The sequence below is a fragment of the Suncus etruscus genome, chromosome 1 (genome assembly GCF_024139225.1).
Source record: "Suncus etruscus isolate mSunEtr1 chromosome 1, mSunEtr1.pri.cur, whole genome shotgun sequence".
NCBI classification, from domain to species: domain Eukaryota; kingdom Metazoa; phylum Chordata; class Mammalia; order Eulipotyphla; family Soricidae; genus Suncus; species Suncus etruscus.
In genome coordinates, this window is record NC_064848.1 from 153,112,411 (window position 1) to 153,127,092 (window position 14,682).

Genomic DNA, 14,682 nt, shown 5'->3' on the forward strand with positions numbered 1-14,682 from the left:
CCAGAACTCAAGCATCTCTGTGCATACATAGAAGTTGCTCCATAAGGGGGCCGGGCGGTGGCGCTGGAGGTAAGGTGCCTGCCTTGCCTGCGCTAGCCTAGGACGGACCGCGGTTTGATCCCCCGGCGCCCCATATGGTCCCCCAAGAAGCCAGGAGCAACTTCTGAGCGCATAGCCAGGAGTAACCCCTGAGCGTCACAGGGTGTGGCCCAAAAACCAAAAAAAAAAAAAAAAAAAAAGAAGTTGCTCCATAAGGAGTAAGGGGAAAGTTGTATATAAGCTCCAAACCCCTTCACAACCAGAATCATGCTTTTTTTGCTGTTTATTTTTTGGCTTTTGGGCCATATTCTGTGGTGCACAAGGGTTACCTCTGGCAGGCTTGGGAGACAATAAAGGATGCTGGGGATCAAACCTGGGTCAGTTGTGTGAAAGGCAAATGCCCTACCCGCTGGGCTATCACTCCAGGCCCCTAACACTATGCTTTCTTTCACCTCTTTTCTTTTCTTTCTCTCTCTCTCTCTTTTTTGGGGGGGCGGGGTCACACCCAGTGGTGCTCAGGGGTTACTCCTAGCTCTGCACTCAGAAATTGCTCCTGGGGGCCCAAAGAGATAGCACAGTGGCGTTTGCCTTGCAAGCAGCTGACCCAGGACCAAAGGTGGTTGGTTCAAATCCCGGTGTCCCATATGGTCCCCCATGCCTGCCAGGAGCTATTTCTGAGCAGACAGCCAGGAGTAACCCCTGAGCACCGCCGGGTGTGGCCCAAAAACCAAAAACCAAAAACCAAAAACCAAAAAAAAAAAAAAGAAATCGCTCCTGGCTTGGGGGACCATATGGGATGCTGGGGATCGAACCTGTGTCTATCCTAGGTCAGCAAGGCAAACACCCTACTGCTATGCTACCAACTCTGGCCTGCACCATGCTTTCTTCTTCTTCTTCTTCTTTTTATTAATTAATTAATTATTTTGGTTTTTGGGCCACACCTGGTGACACTTCTGGCTTGAGGGACCATATGGGATACCGGGAGATCGAACCGTAGTCTATCCTAGGCTAGCGCCATCACCGCTCTGGCCCCTGCCATGCTTTCTTAAAAGGCTGGGATTAATATCAAATAGGGCCACTAGGGAGGAATCTGTAGACAATAATGCACAAGAGGATGATGACACTTAGGAATATTTTGGGCAAGGACAGAACTCAGTGCAGAGAGGTCTAAGAGTTAAAGCAAGTTCTGGTAAGAATCATCATCCATAATGATCTGTACACTGTCACCTCCCACAAATATTTCGGTCTGTTGCTTTCTCCTAGAAGTCCTTCTCAAAGGAAGGAGAATGATGGATCAGCCTCCCTGTGATCTCTTTTAGATCTGGCTAGGATGATATTGCTCATTCCTGCTGTACATGGTACCTGGTTCGAACAAAGGCAGGGGTAAAACCCAGGGCCCTGAAAAATGCTCTTTTTTTTTGGGGGGGGTCACACCCAGTGGCACTCAGGGGTTACTCCTGCCTCTGCGCTCAGAAATTGCTCCTGGCAGGCACAGGGACCACATGGGATGCTAGGATTTGAACCACAGTCCACAGTCCATCCTAGACTGGCTGCATGTAAGGCAAAAGCTCTATCACTGTGCTATCTCTCCAGCCCCTGAAAAATGCTCTAAAGGACAAAAAACTACAACAAGTTGGGGTTCTGTTTTTTTTGTTTGTTTGTTTTTTGGGTCACACCCAGCGGCACTCCGGGGTTCCTCCTGGCTCTATGCTCAGAAATCGCTCCTGGCAGGCACAGGGGACCATATGGGATGCCGGGATTCGAACCACCGACCTCCTGCATGAAAGGCAAATGCCTTACCTCCATGCTATTTCTCCAGCCCCAACGTTCTGTGAAGTTTAAGAGGTCCCTCTGATGGACTGGAGAGAAAGTACAGCGGGTATGGCACTTGCCTTGCATGAAGCTAACTTGGGTTTAATCCCTGGCATCCGATATCATCCCCTGAGCACTGTCAAGAATAATCACTAAGTGCAAAGCCAGGACTAAGTCCTGAACATTGTCAAATGGCCCCCAAACTAAACAAAAATCCAAAACCAAACAAACCTCAAAAAGGGGTTCCTCTGAATCTAGACAAAGGAAAGGCTGTATGAACTGAGGGCTGGTGTGAGGGCACTCTTAGAACCAGAGAAATGCAGGGACTGGTAGTGGGCTCTTCTCACCCAGAGCTGGTCATCATTTCCAGGGGGACTCTTCTTGATGAAGGCCCCATAGTAGGTAGCAATGTTGCGGTGGTGAGAGTATTTTTTCAACATGTTGATCTCTTGCTTGATCTCCTCCTCCTCATCCTAGGTAAATGGGATAAATAGGAGGATGTGAGTCCCAACAGTTTCCTTCATTCTCTTTTTAATGTTCAAACCCTCCCTTCCTTCTGCCCCAATTACTCCTCACCTCTGTGACATCCATAACCTTAATGGCAGCCAGCTGCCCTGTCTTGACATGCCGACCCTGCAGGACAGAGAAGCAGAAAATTAGGAGGTTCAGAGACCTGAAGTTAGGGTGATCTGGATTCAAGAGGAAGCCAACACTTTGGGGTGTTTTTCTGCCTTAGAAAGTGGTTTTTCAGGTTAGAGAGATCTGATCAGGGAGGGTATGGTGCTTGCTTGCAGGCAGCTAACTAAGGATCAAACCCTGTCACTCCATATTGTCAGAGTACCAGTAGGAGTGATTCCTGAGCACCACTGGGTTTGGCCCCCAAACCAAACAAACATACAGTGATTGTCATGGTGGCTAGATAATTTAATTTATGTGCTGGTCATAGGGGTTGAAGGCTACAGAAAAACTGCCAAGTCTGAACTTCCAAGCTCTGTGTTCCTCCCCTACAACACTGATGAGAGGGATGTGGAAGGCCCTTAGGTTTTTTTCCTACTTCTCTGGCTTGATTCTAAATGAAAAATAACTTCTCTGTTCTTAGAGCTGAAGCAGCTGGGAGTGGGGCATCTGTATGTATTCCATCAACGCACAGCATATAATCTTCCCCACAAACATCTCTACCCCCCCCACAAAAGCCTTTCAAATTATTATCATGAATATCTGAGAGACAGCTGAAATTTTAGGGAACTCAAGAAAATACAGGGTTAATGGGAAGGAAGGTCTTCTATAGTATGTTCTGCCATGTTCAACCCTTCCTTTCATCCTTCAGAAATTCCTAGCAGGAGGCATCTAAGATTTGGACAGGAAAGTTCAAGGCTTCCTGGGGAAGAACAGTCTTTGGCAGGGAAGGACATGCGTACTGCAAGTCCCTGGATTATTTTTATCCCCAGCAGTCATTCAAGACCCTAAGCCCAGAGAAGCACAAGAACACAGAGCTACTACTTCCATGGCAACGACTAGGTAAAAGATGGAGGGCGGGGGATGGGAGCCTATTTTCCAAACTCATGAGGAAAAAGGGTGGGAGAAATGCAGGTGGCATTAGAGAATCAGGAAATAGGCAAGAGACACAAAACGGAAGGGGACACAAAAGGCTGTGTGGTGTTGGGGGCACCCAGACATATAGGAATTACTGGTGTTGAGCGATGTGAGAGGGCTGGACAAACAAGGCTACAAATTATAATCAGTGACTGAGGAAATCACTTCTGTGGGAGACAGAGCAGCCACAAATGCAGAATAGTTGAGCTCTGGTTCCAGCCCACTACAGGCTGTCTGTGGAAGCTCAAGAAAGCCACTTCCCCTATGTATAAGGTCACCAATTTCATCACATCCCAACTTCAAGTTCCAGATAGATATCTCTGTGGTCCTAGGAAAACTCAAACTTGCACCTTTAGCCTGAGCTCTTCTCCTGAACTCTGAGATGAGCCCTGGTACAAGTATCTACACTCTTCCCATGGCCCTCACAACTCCAAGGGCCATATGTCACCCAGCTCCACCCTGTTCCTGCCACACCTAGAAGCAGATGCCTGCAATAACACCCACTTGCTGTTTCCTCTTCTCACTACTTATATTTTTTTCTCTTCAAGTCTTCTCTCCCCTTTCCAAGGGTCCCCATGTCCTCCTCTCCCCTTGAGAGAAAATCATGCTTCTATGCACCACTCAAGTCTTACCTTGTATACCTGTCCATAGGTTCCATTGCCAACCACCTCCACCAGCTCAAAGATCCCAGCAGGGTCCTGGGAGGAGAGAGAAAGAAGATTAGGAGTTCAGAAAATTCTGCACCTAGTGTGAGGAAAAAGGCATTTGATCAGGATACAAGAGTAATGGATTATGAGGGGCTAGAGGGACAGTCACTTGACTTTCCTTTGACTGGCTCAGAATTGAATTAATGTTCTCTGGGGTTAAAGTCAGAGGAGAAGATGAGAGAAAGCAGAAACCAGAACGCTTTTCATTTAGCCATCCTTTCCCTTTGCTATTGTTGAAATCACTAGAGGTAAGGCACTTGGCCTTGGAGACAGTCAACTTGGATTGAATCCCCTGAATCATGTAACAATTCTCAGAGACTGTCCTGAAGTGATTTCTGAGCACAAAGACAGGAGTAAGACTGAGCACTGCTGGGTATTACTCAAACAAGAAATGACAAGAGTCACACACACTCTTGGTCATGGATTTTACACATCTTTAACTACAGTGGTCTTGGCAGGAACACACTTTTAGTTGGGTGCTCACACCCAGCTGCTGTACTCTGGATATAGCACACTTGTGGTGGCACCAGGTATTCCAGAGCAGAGCTGTAGAACTGTGCATGGCATGAGTGGGCAGTATTAGGGCTTTCCTTGCAGCTTTACAAGGAAGGGCTTAGTGCTATTGAACCATTCCCTATGACCCACAAATGGCTTTTCCAAGGCACAGTACTGATTATAAATTCAGTGACAGATTTGGGTTGGGCTGGGAGCAGAGAAGTGATGTAGACTCATACGCTAAAGCCATACTTGCCTTGGCGATTGGTGTCACCTTCAAATGAGGTAATCCCCATAAATACTAAAGACAGTGCCTGCCATAGAGCACGTGCTCAATAACAGTTCATCATCATTTATTTTTTCCAAAGAAGGGATGAGGAAAGCTACAAGGAGCAAAATTTGTCTTTTTTCTCCCTTCCCATTCATTCTGAGTTGGAGGGTTTCAAGATCACAGTTTGAAGCATATGGGGGTGAGAGAAGGGACCTAGAATGAATAGTAGGGGGTTGGGAGTAGGTGACAGTCAGAAGGACTGCTGCGATGGGTGGATAAAAAGTGAGAACTTACAGTTCCAGCTCATGAGCCAAGCAGTGCCAGGAAGAGGAGGCCAGAGAACTCAAACAAAGCCTCTAAAGACACTCATTCACCCACTGGGCCAAGAGCAGGCAAGCTCTGCAAGCAGTGTGGCTGCTGGGGGAGTCCACCCACACACCCTCCTGGCAGGGCTGCTTTCTGAGAGAGGCTGGGAGTTGGAGTTGCAAGTGGAGAACGAGTCAAGGCGCAGCTCTGTTTGTACTCTGGCACGACCACAGAGGACAGGTGTGTAGGGCAGGTCCCTTCACACCCTCTGAAGAGAAGGAAGAGACACACAGAGAGGAAGGATGGAAGGATGGCACTTAGGGAATAAACTCTCCAGGTAATACTTAGGCATCTTTGTGCTGAGTCTTAAAAGTACATAACTAGGGCTGGAGTGATAGCACAGCAGTAGGGCATTTGCCTTGCATGCTGCTGACCCAGGACAGACTGAGTTCGATCCCCGGCATCCCATATGGTCCCCTGAGCCTCCCAGGAGTGATTTCTGAGTGCAGAGCCAGGTGTAACCCTGAGCATAGCCGTGTGTAGCCCCCAAACAACAACAACAACAACAACAAAAATAGTGCATTAGTAGGGGCCAGAGAGATGGCTCAAATAACTGGAAGGCAGGCTTTGCAAGTCAGAAGCCCAGGTTCATATCCCTGTACCACTTTGTCCCTAAGGACCTCCCAAGCGCTATCTCTCAACACTAACTCCTGAGCACTACCAGGTGTGGTTCTGTGGCTTTGAAACAAAAACAAAATATAATTAAAACTCCTTTCTTAGGTGGAAGAGATATTACAGCAGGTACAGGTTCTCTTACATCACTCGACCTGGGCTTAATCCAAGCACCCCAAAAGGTCCCCCAAGCACTGTCAGGAGTAATTCTTGAGTGCAGAGCACGGAACAACCCTTTTGTATCACTGGATATAACTCCAAAACTAAAACAAACAAAAATAACACCAACAACAAATGAACAAAAAAAAAAATTTCTTTCTGCCTCTTTTTGAAAATTTATATAGGATTTCAAAATATTTTCTTTCTTCTTCTTCTTCTTCTTCTTTTTTTTTTTTTTTTGTTCACACCCAGCAGCACTCAGTCGTTACTCCTAGCTCTGTGCTCAGAAATTGTCCTGGCAGGTTCAGGGGACCATATGGGATGCCAGGAATTAAACCAACTCCTATCCTAGGTTGGACACGTGCAAGGCAAACACCCTACTGCTGTGCTATCTCTCCGGCCACCTACCCAGTAAATATTTATTGAGCTCTGTGTGACAATACCTCAATAAGGTACAGTGGGGAGCTCAACAATATATGAGAAATATGTAAGGTACCACAAGCCCTTTTTAGTTTTATATTCAGGTCAAGTGTGTCAATATGGATATGCAGCAGTTTATGACTAATGCCCTAAGACTAATTGAAAACCTATAAGGCATTAGGAAACTTCTTTGCACAATAGAAATTAATAACTGGGCCGGAGAGATAGCTTGGAGGTAAGGCATTTGCCTTGTATGCAGAAGGATGGTGGTTCAAATCCCGGCATCCCATATGGTCCCCTGAGCCTGCCGGGGGAAATTTCTGAGCATAGAGCCAGGTGTAGCCCCGTAGCGGGGAGGGGGGGGAGGGGGAGAGAGAGGGAGAGAGAGAGAAAGAGAGAGAGATATTAATATCTGCACTTGGGAAAAGTGACTTTTCAGTGAGAGTTTTAGTATGAGTCTTCATTCAAGTATTTAACTTTTGGGGGTGGGTCAAACTAAGACCATTTTGCTGTATTGAAAGTCTATTTCAAGGTTTCAGGGAGCAGAATGAAATTCAGGGTGGGAATCTTTGGCAGACTTCCTGGAGCTGTTGTATAAACTGAGCTTTAAGATAAGCATTCACGGGCCGGGCGGTGGCGCTAGAGGTAAGGTGCCTGCCTTGCCTGCGCTAGCCTAGGACGGACAGCGGTTCGATCCCCCGGCGTCCCATATGGTCCCCCAAGCCAGGAGCGACTTCTGAGCGCATAGCCAGGAGTAACCCCTGAGCGTTACCAGGTGTGGCCCAAAAACCAAAAAAAAAAAAAAAAAAAGATAAGCATTCAGGACAGAGGCAGGGGCTGCACCCAGAAGACTCCACATGCCAGTTCTTCTGTTTCTCTTCAGCTGGTATGTTGGGGGCTCTGGGCAGGACAGCTAGCCATAGGCCCACTGGGATGACCACTTAGTCCAGGGGACTGAGATCCCCCCACGCCAGACTGGACCCCATTCAGGAGTTCTCCTCTTACTATTATTCATTTTCAAAAGTGTGCGGGCGCAAATGCGCCCGCACAACATACATAATTTTTAACAACACCCAAAAATATTCTTTTTTTTTTTTTTTGGTTTTTGGGCCACACCCGGTAACACTCAGGGGTTACTCCTGGCTATGTGCTCAGAAGATGCTCCTGGCTTGGGGGACCATATGGGACACCGGGGGATCGAACCACGGTCCGTCCAAGGCTAGCGCAGGCAAGGCAGGCACCTTACCTTTAGCGCCACCGCCCGGCCCCTCAAAAATATTCTTAATTCTCAACTGTTTTTAGAGAAAAAAATGGAATTCCCTAGATTTGGAGAATAATATTCAAATAGGTCTCTAAAATCAGTGTATATGTAGACGTGACTTCCTATACAGTGGTCCTCTCTGACTGCCAAGCCAAATCCATAAACAATTCATCTATACAATGTATATAACCCCTCTGATATATTTCCCCTCCTCCACAACAGAGCCCCTTCTACTCCCTCATCTTCCAATCCGGATTCGTTTTCTTCCCCTTAATTAACCCTCTTTACCCTCAGTTCTTTAATTTGTTAGGCACCAAGACCGACCTCCTGCCCCAACAGATTCTACCCTTTCACACACCCCTACAAAGCTCATTATTACTCCTTAACTCTCTCAGCACCCAACCATCAGTATCTCACATTTACCCTTTTTAACTTCAGTACTACACAGTTTTAATCACAGACCAAGGTCGTGCATTGGATTTAACAACCCCCAACTATTTCAAAAGACATAAAATGGACACATATGTTTTTTGAATATTTTATGTGTATTTTCTTTAACAGCTATAACTCTTTCTAAATATTCTTTTACCGTGACGATTCTACCCACTTTTTATCTTGTCTTCTCTTTGTGAGCTGTTCAATAAGGAATTTTGGTGGAAGAGTCCCTCAGTTTAATGCTTATGATTGAACCATGTCGTGGGGATTGTTGGACTTGTTCTTATGGCCCCCATATGCGCCGATAACACCATGTGGCATTGTTCCTTGTTTGCACAGGCACATTAAAATAGGAAAATACTATACATACAAATAAGTTCTGATCTAATAGAGATTGGAACACACAAATCTCATAGTGCAATGGGGCCTTACACCCTGAACATTGATATAATGACCTGGCACAGGCCTCAGAAGAATGGGCATCCTCCATTCACCCCTGAACCAGGGAAGCTACCTACGAAACATCCAAGATTTTTTATAACAACACCTGGAAGCAATCCTCTACCAGGGAAGACCCTACCACGACTCTGACATCGACCTGCTCAAAAGAGACTTCCCTTAACACTAAGAAGACTTGACAACAACAATGACCTGCTTACAGGACAGGGTTCTCTGCATTGCCCTTTAATTGTGAGGTGAAATGAGAGGACGCTCCGCACCATCCTGACTGCAATATAGGATATGCATATTCTAGGATCTTTAATATAGAAAAATGATACCAACAACAGAGACTGTGTGAAAAAAAAAGTGTATTGGGCACTACAGACAATGACCTGGATTGGACAAACTAGTTTGCCTGGAGCCTACAGTTGGTCTTATGCCAGGAAACTTCAGGGGTAGGGTCTCCTTGTATTTAGGCCAAGGCTTTTCCTTTCCATGTCCCTCCTATTTTGGTGGGCCTATGCAAAGAATAATGGCCACTCTAACGCCATTTTTACTGTGCTCCTTTGACTCTAATCCTTAAGAAAAACAACCCACTTAAACTTTTGAGGTTAACTTAAACTAATGTGTATGTGCATGGAAATGTAAAAAAGTACTTTGCCTTCAATGTTTAAGGAGTTACATAAGTTTTATGTCTTTAGATTGCATTGTGTGCTGCTAAGAAATATTATGTACTATGATCTGGGGACTTGAGGGACAAAGTAATTGTACATGGGTTCTGTTTTACTTTTCTTAATGTTCTTTGGCTGAAAGTTCAAAGTTAAGATATCAGCAATGGGACTACTGAGAATTCTGTTTATGGGTGATTGTCCTTCCACTGTAACTTTACCTTGTCCTCTTTCTTTGCATCTTTGTTCTCATAATTAAAAATAAAAAATTAATAAAAAAAAAAGATAAGCATTCAGTAGAGGACAGGAATTAGAAAGCCATGTCAGCACTTTGTTTTTGGGTGTTGAGTTTGAGATTTTGGGGGACATGCAGATGCAAATATCGTTCAAACACTTAGCTATAAGGGTCTGTAGATAAATGATGTAGACATTCATGAATGTGAGATCAAGGACAGGAAATAACATAATCCAGGAGAGAGTACAGGGAGAGAATAAAAGAGCAGAGCTAGCCTTGTGCTACAGAGGAAGAGCAAGACAGACACAGAGGAAGAGACAGAAAGAACTGAGAAAAATACCATTGGTGCTGGCACCAAGAAATACTCTGCGGGAAGTGCAGCTGTAAAAGCAGAAGGCTGACCACAGAGGCTAGAGGGAGGGAGTAAAGAGGAAGTTAAGGCTGTAAGTGTAGCCCCCCCTACCCAAAGAAGTCTGATTTGGAAAGGAAACGGGGAGGGCAGGGAATCTGGTGGTTAAATCAGAGAAAGTGGGGCCCGGAGAGATAGCACGGCGGCGTTTGCCTTGCAAGGAGCCCATCCAGGACCAAAGGTGGTTGGTTTGAATCCCGGTGTCCCATATGGTCCCCCCGTGCCTGCCAGGAGTTATTTCTGAGCAGACAGCCAGGAGTAACCCCTGAGCAACACCGGGTGTGGCCCAAAAACAAAACAAAACAAAATCAGAGAAAGTGGTTTTAAAACAGCCAAGATCTCTTGTGTTTGTGGAACGAAAGGAGACCCTAAAGAGGGAACACTAAGATAGATGTTGCTTGACAAACTTATCTTTTCCTTTATTTTTTAGTGCCAGGGATCAAACCCAAGTCTTACACAAGGCATCCATTCTACATTTGAGTCCATATTCTTATGTCTAAAATTTATCATTCATGATATGTATATGTGATGTGTATATATGTGTGTTATGTGCCTATATTCTATAATATGCAAGTTTTGTCTTCTAGATACTATATAAATGGCATCACTACTTTACAGTAATGATAAAATACAATAGTACCTGTTTATCTCTGTAATACTCAGGATTCTGAATGTCCATAAATATGAAACATACTTTAAATAAATATAACTTATGCATTTATTCACATGTGAAAGTCATCCCTTTAGATATGTGTCTGTCTGTGTCCCTGGTTTCATATTGAGAGGCTTTTATTTTCACTTGGTTTTATTTTGTTTTGCTTAATAATTAATTATAATTAATATAATAATAAAGCAATAATTTAATAAAAGTAATAATTAATATCAACATGATTGATAATAAATCAAGGATTGTTCTTGACTCTGTGCTTAGGATTAACTCCTGGCAGTGTTTAGTGACTAGATGCTATGCTGGGGATCAAACTAGGGCAGCTGTATACACAGTAACTACTGAATTATCTGTATGACCTCAGACCTATCTCCATACTTGGGAAGCTACCAGGCAGTCTTGGGATAAAGTTATAGCAGGGTGTCCTATCTTTTCTCTTGGGGCTAAAACTCTGTGTCTCAGCAGTCTGACTTTTTTGGGGGAAGTTGCATACCTGGTAGTGCAGGGCCTTTATTTTTTTATTTTTGTTTGTTTTGGAACCACACCCAATTGCGTTTAGAGATTACTCCTGATTCTGTGCTCAGAGATTACTCCTGGCAGGTTTGGGGGACCATCTAGGATGCCGGAGACTGAAGCCAGGTCAGCCATGTGCAAAGCAAATGCCCTATTCTCTATGTTATCACTCCAGCTCTAGTGCTGGGGATCTGAACTATCTTCCTGACCCAGCAATCTAATTCTTGTCCAGTCACTTGTCCAGAAGTGGCAAAAGGAAGGGAACAAAAGTATGGTTAACTAATGAGAAAGAGAGGAGAGGAAGACATTAAAAGTGAAGAGACACTAATTTGTTGACAACAAGAGAAAAAAAAAATGTTAGAGCTCTGCAAATAGCCAATAACTAGGACATGATGGTGACATGAACAGATCATGTACTACAGAAGAGTAGAGAACCTGACCAAAGTGAGAAAACCTGGGATAGATGCTTTGCTGATTACTGCTGGGTACTGGTTCTCAAGATCCGGGATAAATAAGAAATGGTTCAGAAGCAGACATCTAAGGCCTCTCCAGACATTCTGATTTAATTAGTACCAACCATAGTGAGTGGGAAGCAAAGATTTCTATATTTAATGGATTCTAATGCAGAGTCAATGAGCCATTTTGGAAAAAGTGTTTTAGAAAGTTACTAAGAGGTGAAAGGAAGGTTTAGTACTCTCAGGAAGGAGTTCTAAAGTCAGAGACTGTGACCAGTATCCGTCATAGCTAACAGTATTTCTTTCCTTACTGACTCAACCTATATCTCTCCACCCATACCCCACCTGCATACTAGTGTGGTCAACCCTAATCTGAAATGATTTGTCATTTGCCAAAGTTCAGTCCCAAATTCTTTTTCCAAAGTCTTTCAGAACTACTCTAAACCCAGAACAAAATATGCCACTCATAAATTTCAACCTCTTTTACAGACTAATCATAATCTCACCTCAATTTAGGATTCTTAGGTTTAAGATTAAGTTGGTATATTTAAAAAATTTTTTTTTCTTGTGGCTGGAGAGATAGCACAGCAGTGTTTACCCTACAAGCAGCCGACTCAGGACCTAAGGTGGTTGGTTCGAATCACAGTGTCCTATATGGTCTCCTGTGCCTGCCAGGAGCTATTTCTGAGCAGATAGCCAGGAGTAACCCCTGAGCACCGCCAGGTGTGGCCCAAAAGCCAAAAAAAAAATTTTTTTTTCTTTTTTTAAACTTGATCGATAGATTGGTTTCTGGGCCACACCTGGTGACCCACAGGGCCACTCCTGGCTCTGCACTCAGAAATAGCCTCGGGTAGGCTGGAGACCATGGGATGCAGGGAATCAAACTGGCCCCTCCCAGATCTGCCACGTGCAAGGCAAACACACCACCGCTGTGCCATTTGTCTAGCCCCATGGTTAGGTATATTTTAAAAAGTGGGGGCCGGAGTGATAGCACAGCGGTAAGGTGTTAACCGTGCACACGAATCCTGGCATTCCATATGGTCCCCCAAGCCTGCAAGGGGCAACTTCTGAATGCCACTGGGTATGATCCAAAACCCCCAAAATATAAAAAATTAAAAAATAACAATAAGGGGGCCGGGCGGTGGCGCTGGAGGTAAGGTGCCTGCCTTGCCTGTGCTAGCCTAGGACGGACCGCGGTTCAATCCCCTGGCGTCCCATATGGTCCCCCAAGAAGCCAGGAGCAACTTCTGAGCGCATAGCCAGGAGTAACCCCTGAGCATCACAGGGTGTGGCCCAAAAACCAAAAAAAAATAAAAAATAACAATAAGGGCTGGAGTGATAGCGCAGTGGTAGGGCTTTTGCCTTTCATGCAGCTGATCCAGGATGGACCTCAGTTCGATCCCCAGAGTCCTGAGCCTGCCAGGAGTGATTTCTGAGCGTACAGCCAGGAGTAACTAACCCCTGAGAGCTGCCGGGTATGACCCAAAAAACAAAACAAAACAAAACAACAAGACAAAACAAAGCAGAAAAAAACAAACAGTGACTTGAGAAGAAGACAAAATGACTCAGGCAAAACAAAGAAACCGTTTCTAAGTTAATTCAGAGTAACTAAGGAAAGAAAACAAAATGAATCTAAATAGAAAAGAAAAAAGTAAAAGTAACTCTGTACAGATGATATTATCTATTATCTATTTGGGGGGGTGACCTACCCATCAACACTCCTGGTTCTACATTCAAAAATAATTCCTGGTAGTGCTTGGGGCGCCATATGAAATGCCAGGGATCGGGGCCGGAGAGATAGCATGGAGGTAAGGCGTTTGCCTTTCATGCAGAAGGTCATCAGTTCGAATCCCGGCGTCCCATATGGTCCCCCGTGCCTGCCAGGAGCAATTTCTGAGCCTGGAGCCAGGAATAACCCCTGAGCACTGCCGGGTGTGACAAAAAAAAAAAAAAAAAGAAATGCCAGGGATCGAAACCAAGGTCAGCTGTGTGCAAGATAAACCTCCTATCTGCTATACTATTGCTTTGGCCCTCGAGATGACATCTTACTATGTAGAAAATCCCACCAAGGACCCAACATTCCCTCCTAGACAGTTTTTTTTCTTCTTTTTTTTTGTGTTTTTTGGGCCACACCTGACAGTGCTCAGGGGTCTGGCTCCTGGATCCTGGCTCTACACTCAGAAATCGCTCCTGACAGGCTCAGGGGACCATATGGGATGCTGGAATCAAACCTAGGTCCATCCTGGGTCAGCCACCTGCAAGGCAAACACTCTTCTTCTGTGCTATCACTCCGGCTGCTGACATCTATCTTCTCTCTCTCTCTCTCTCTCTCTCTCTCTCTCTCTCTCTCTCTCTCTCTCTCTCTCTCTCTCATCTATTTATCTCTCTCTCACCTATCTATCTATCTATCTATCTATCTATCTATCTATCTATCTATCTATCTATCTATCTATCTATCTATCTATCTATCTATCTATCTTCCCTCCTTCTTCACTCCCTCCTCTCCTTCCCTCCCTCCCTTCCTCCCTTCCTTCCTTCCTTCCTCCTTCCTTCCTCCTTCCTTCCTTCCTTCCTTCCTTCCTTCCTTCCTTCCTCCTTCCTTCCTTCCTTCCTTCCTTCCTTCCTTCCTTCCTTCCTTCCTTCCTTCCTTCCTTCCTTCCTTCCTTTTTTCCTTTTCTTTCCTTCCTTCCCTCCCTCCTTCCCTCCCTTCCTTCCTTATTCTTTTTGGTCACACCTGGTGGTGCTCAGGGGTTACTCTTGGCTCTGTGCTCAGTTGATCCTGGCAGGCATGGGGGACCATATGGGATGCCAGGATCAAACCACCATCTGTTCGAATCAGCTGCGTGCTAGTCAAACGCCCTACAGCCATGCTATCTCTCCAGCCCCACCCCTTTTTTTGTTTTTGTTTTTTGTTTTTGGGTCACACCTGGCAGTATTCAGGGGTTATTCCTGGCTCTATGCTTAGAAATCACCCCTGGCAGGCACAGGGGACATATGGGATGCTGGGATTCGAACCACCATCCTTCTGCATGAAAGACAAATGCCTTACCTCCATGCTATCTCTCCAGCACCTCCCCCCTTTTTTTAACAATCAAAATATTTATACCAAAGCAAGAAAACAGAG

General features: G+C 45.1%; 1 protein-coding gene across 12 annotated transcripts in view; it reads right to left on the reverse strand.

Annotated features, from left to right (window-relative positions):
• MINK1 (misshapen like kinase 1) overlaps positions 1 to 14,682 on the reverse strand; it is an 86,240-nt gene that overhangs the window by 18,341 nt on the left and 53,217 nt on the right. For all 12 annotated transcript variants that reach the window (XM_049774275.1, XM_049774280.1, XM_049774282.1 and 9 more), the window contains exons 2-4: positions 4,077 to 4,142; positions 2,428 to 2,484; positions 2,199 to 2,324 (exon numbers count right to left, since the gene is read on the reverse strand). In XM_049774275.1, the coding sequence (XP_049630232.1) occupies positions 2,199 to 2,324; positions 2,428 to 2,484; positions 4,077 to 4,142 (249 nt within the window). The remainder of the gene's footprint in view (positions 1 to 2,198; positions 2,325 to 2,427; positions 2,485 to 4,076; positions 4,143 to 14,682) is intronic.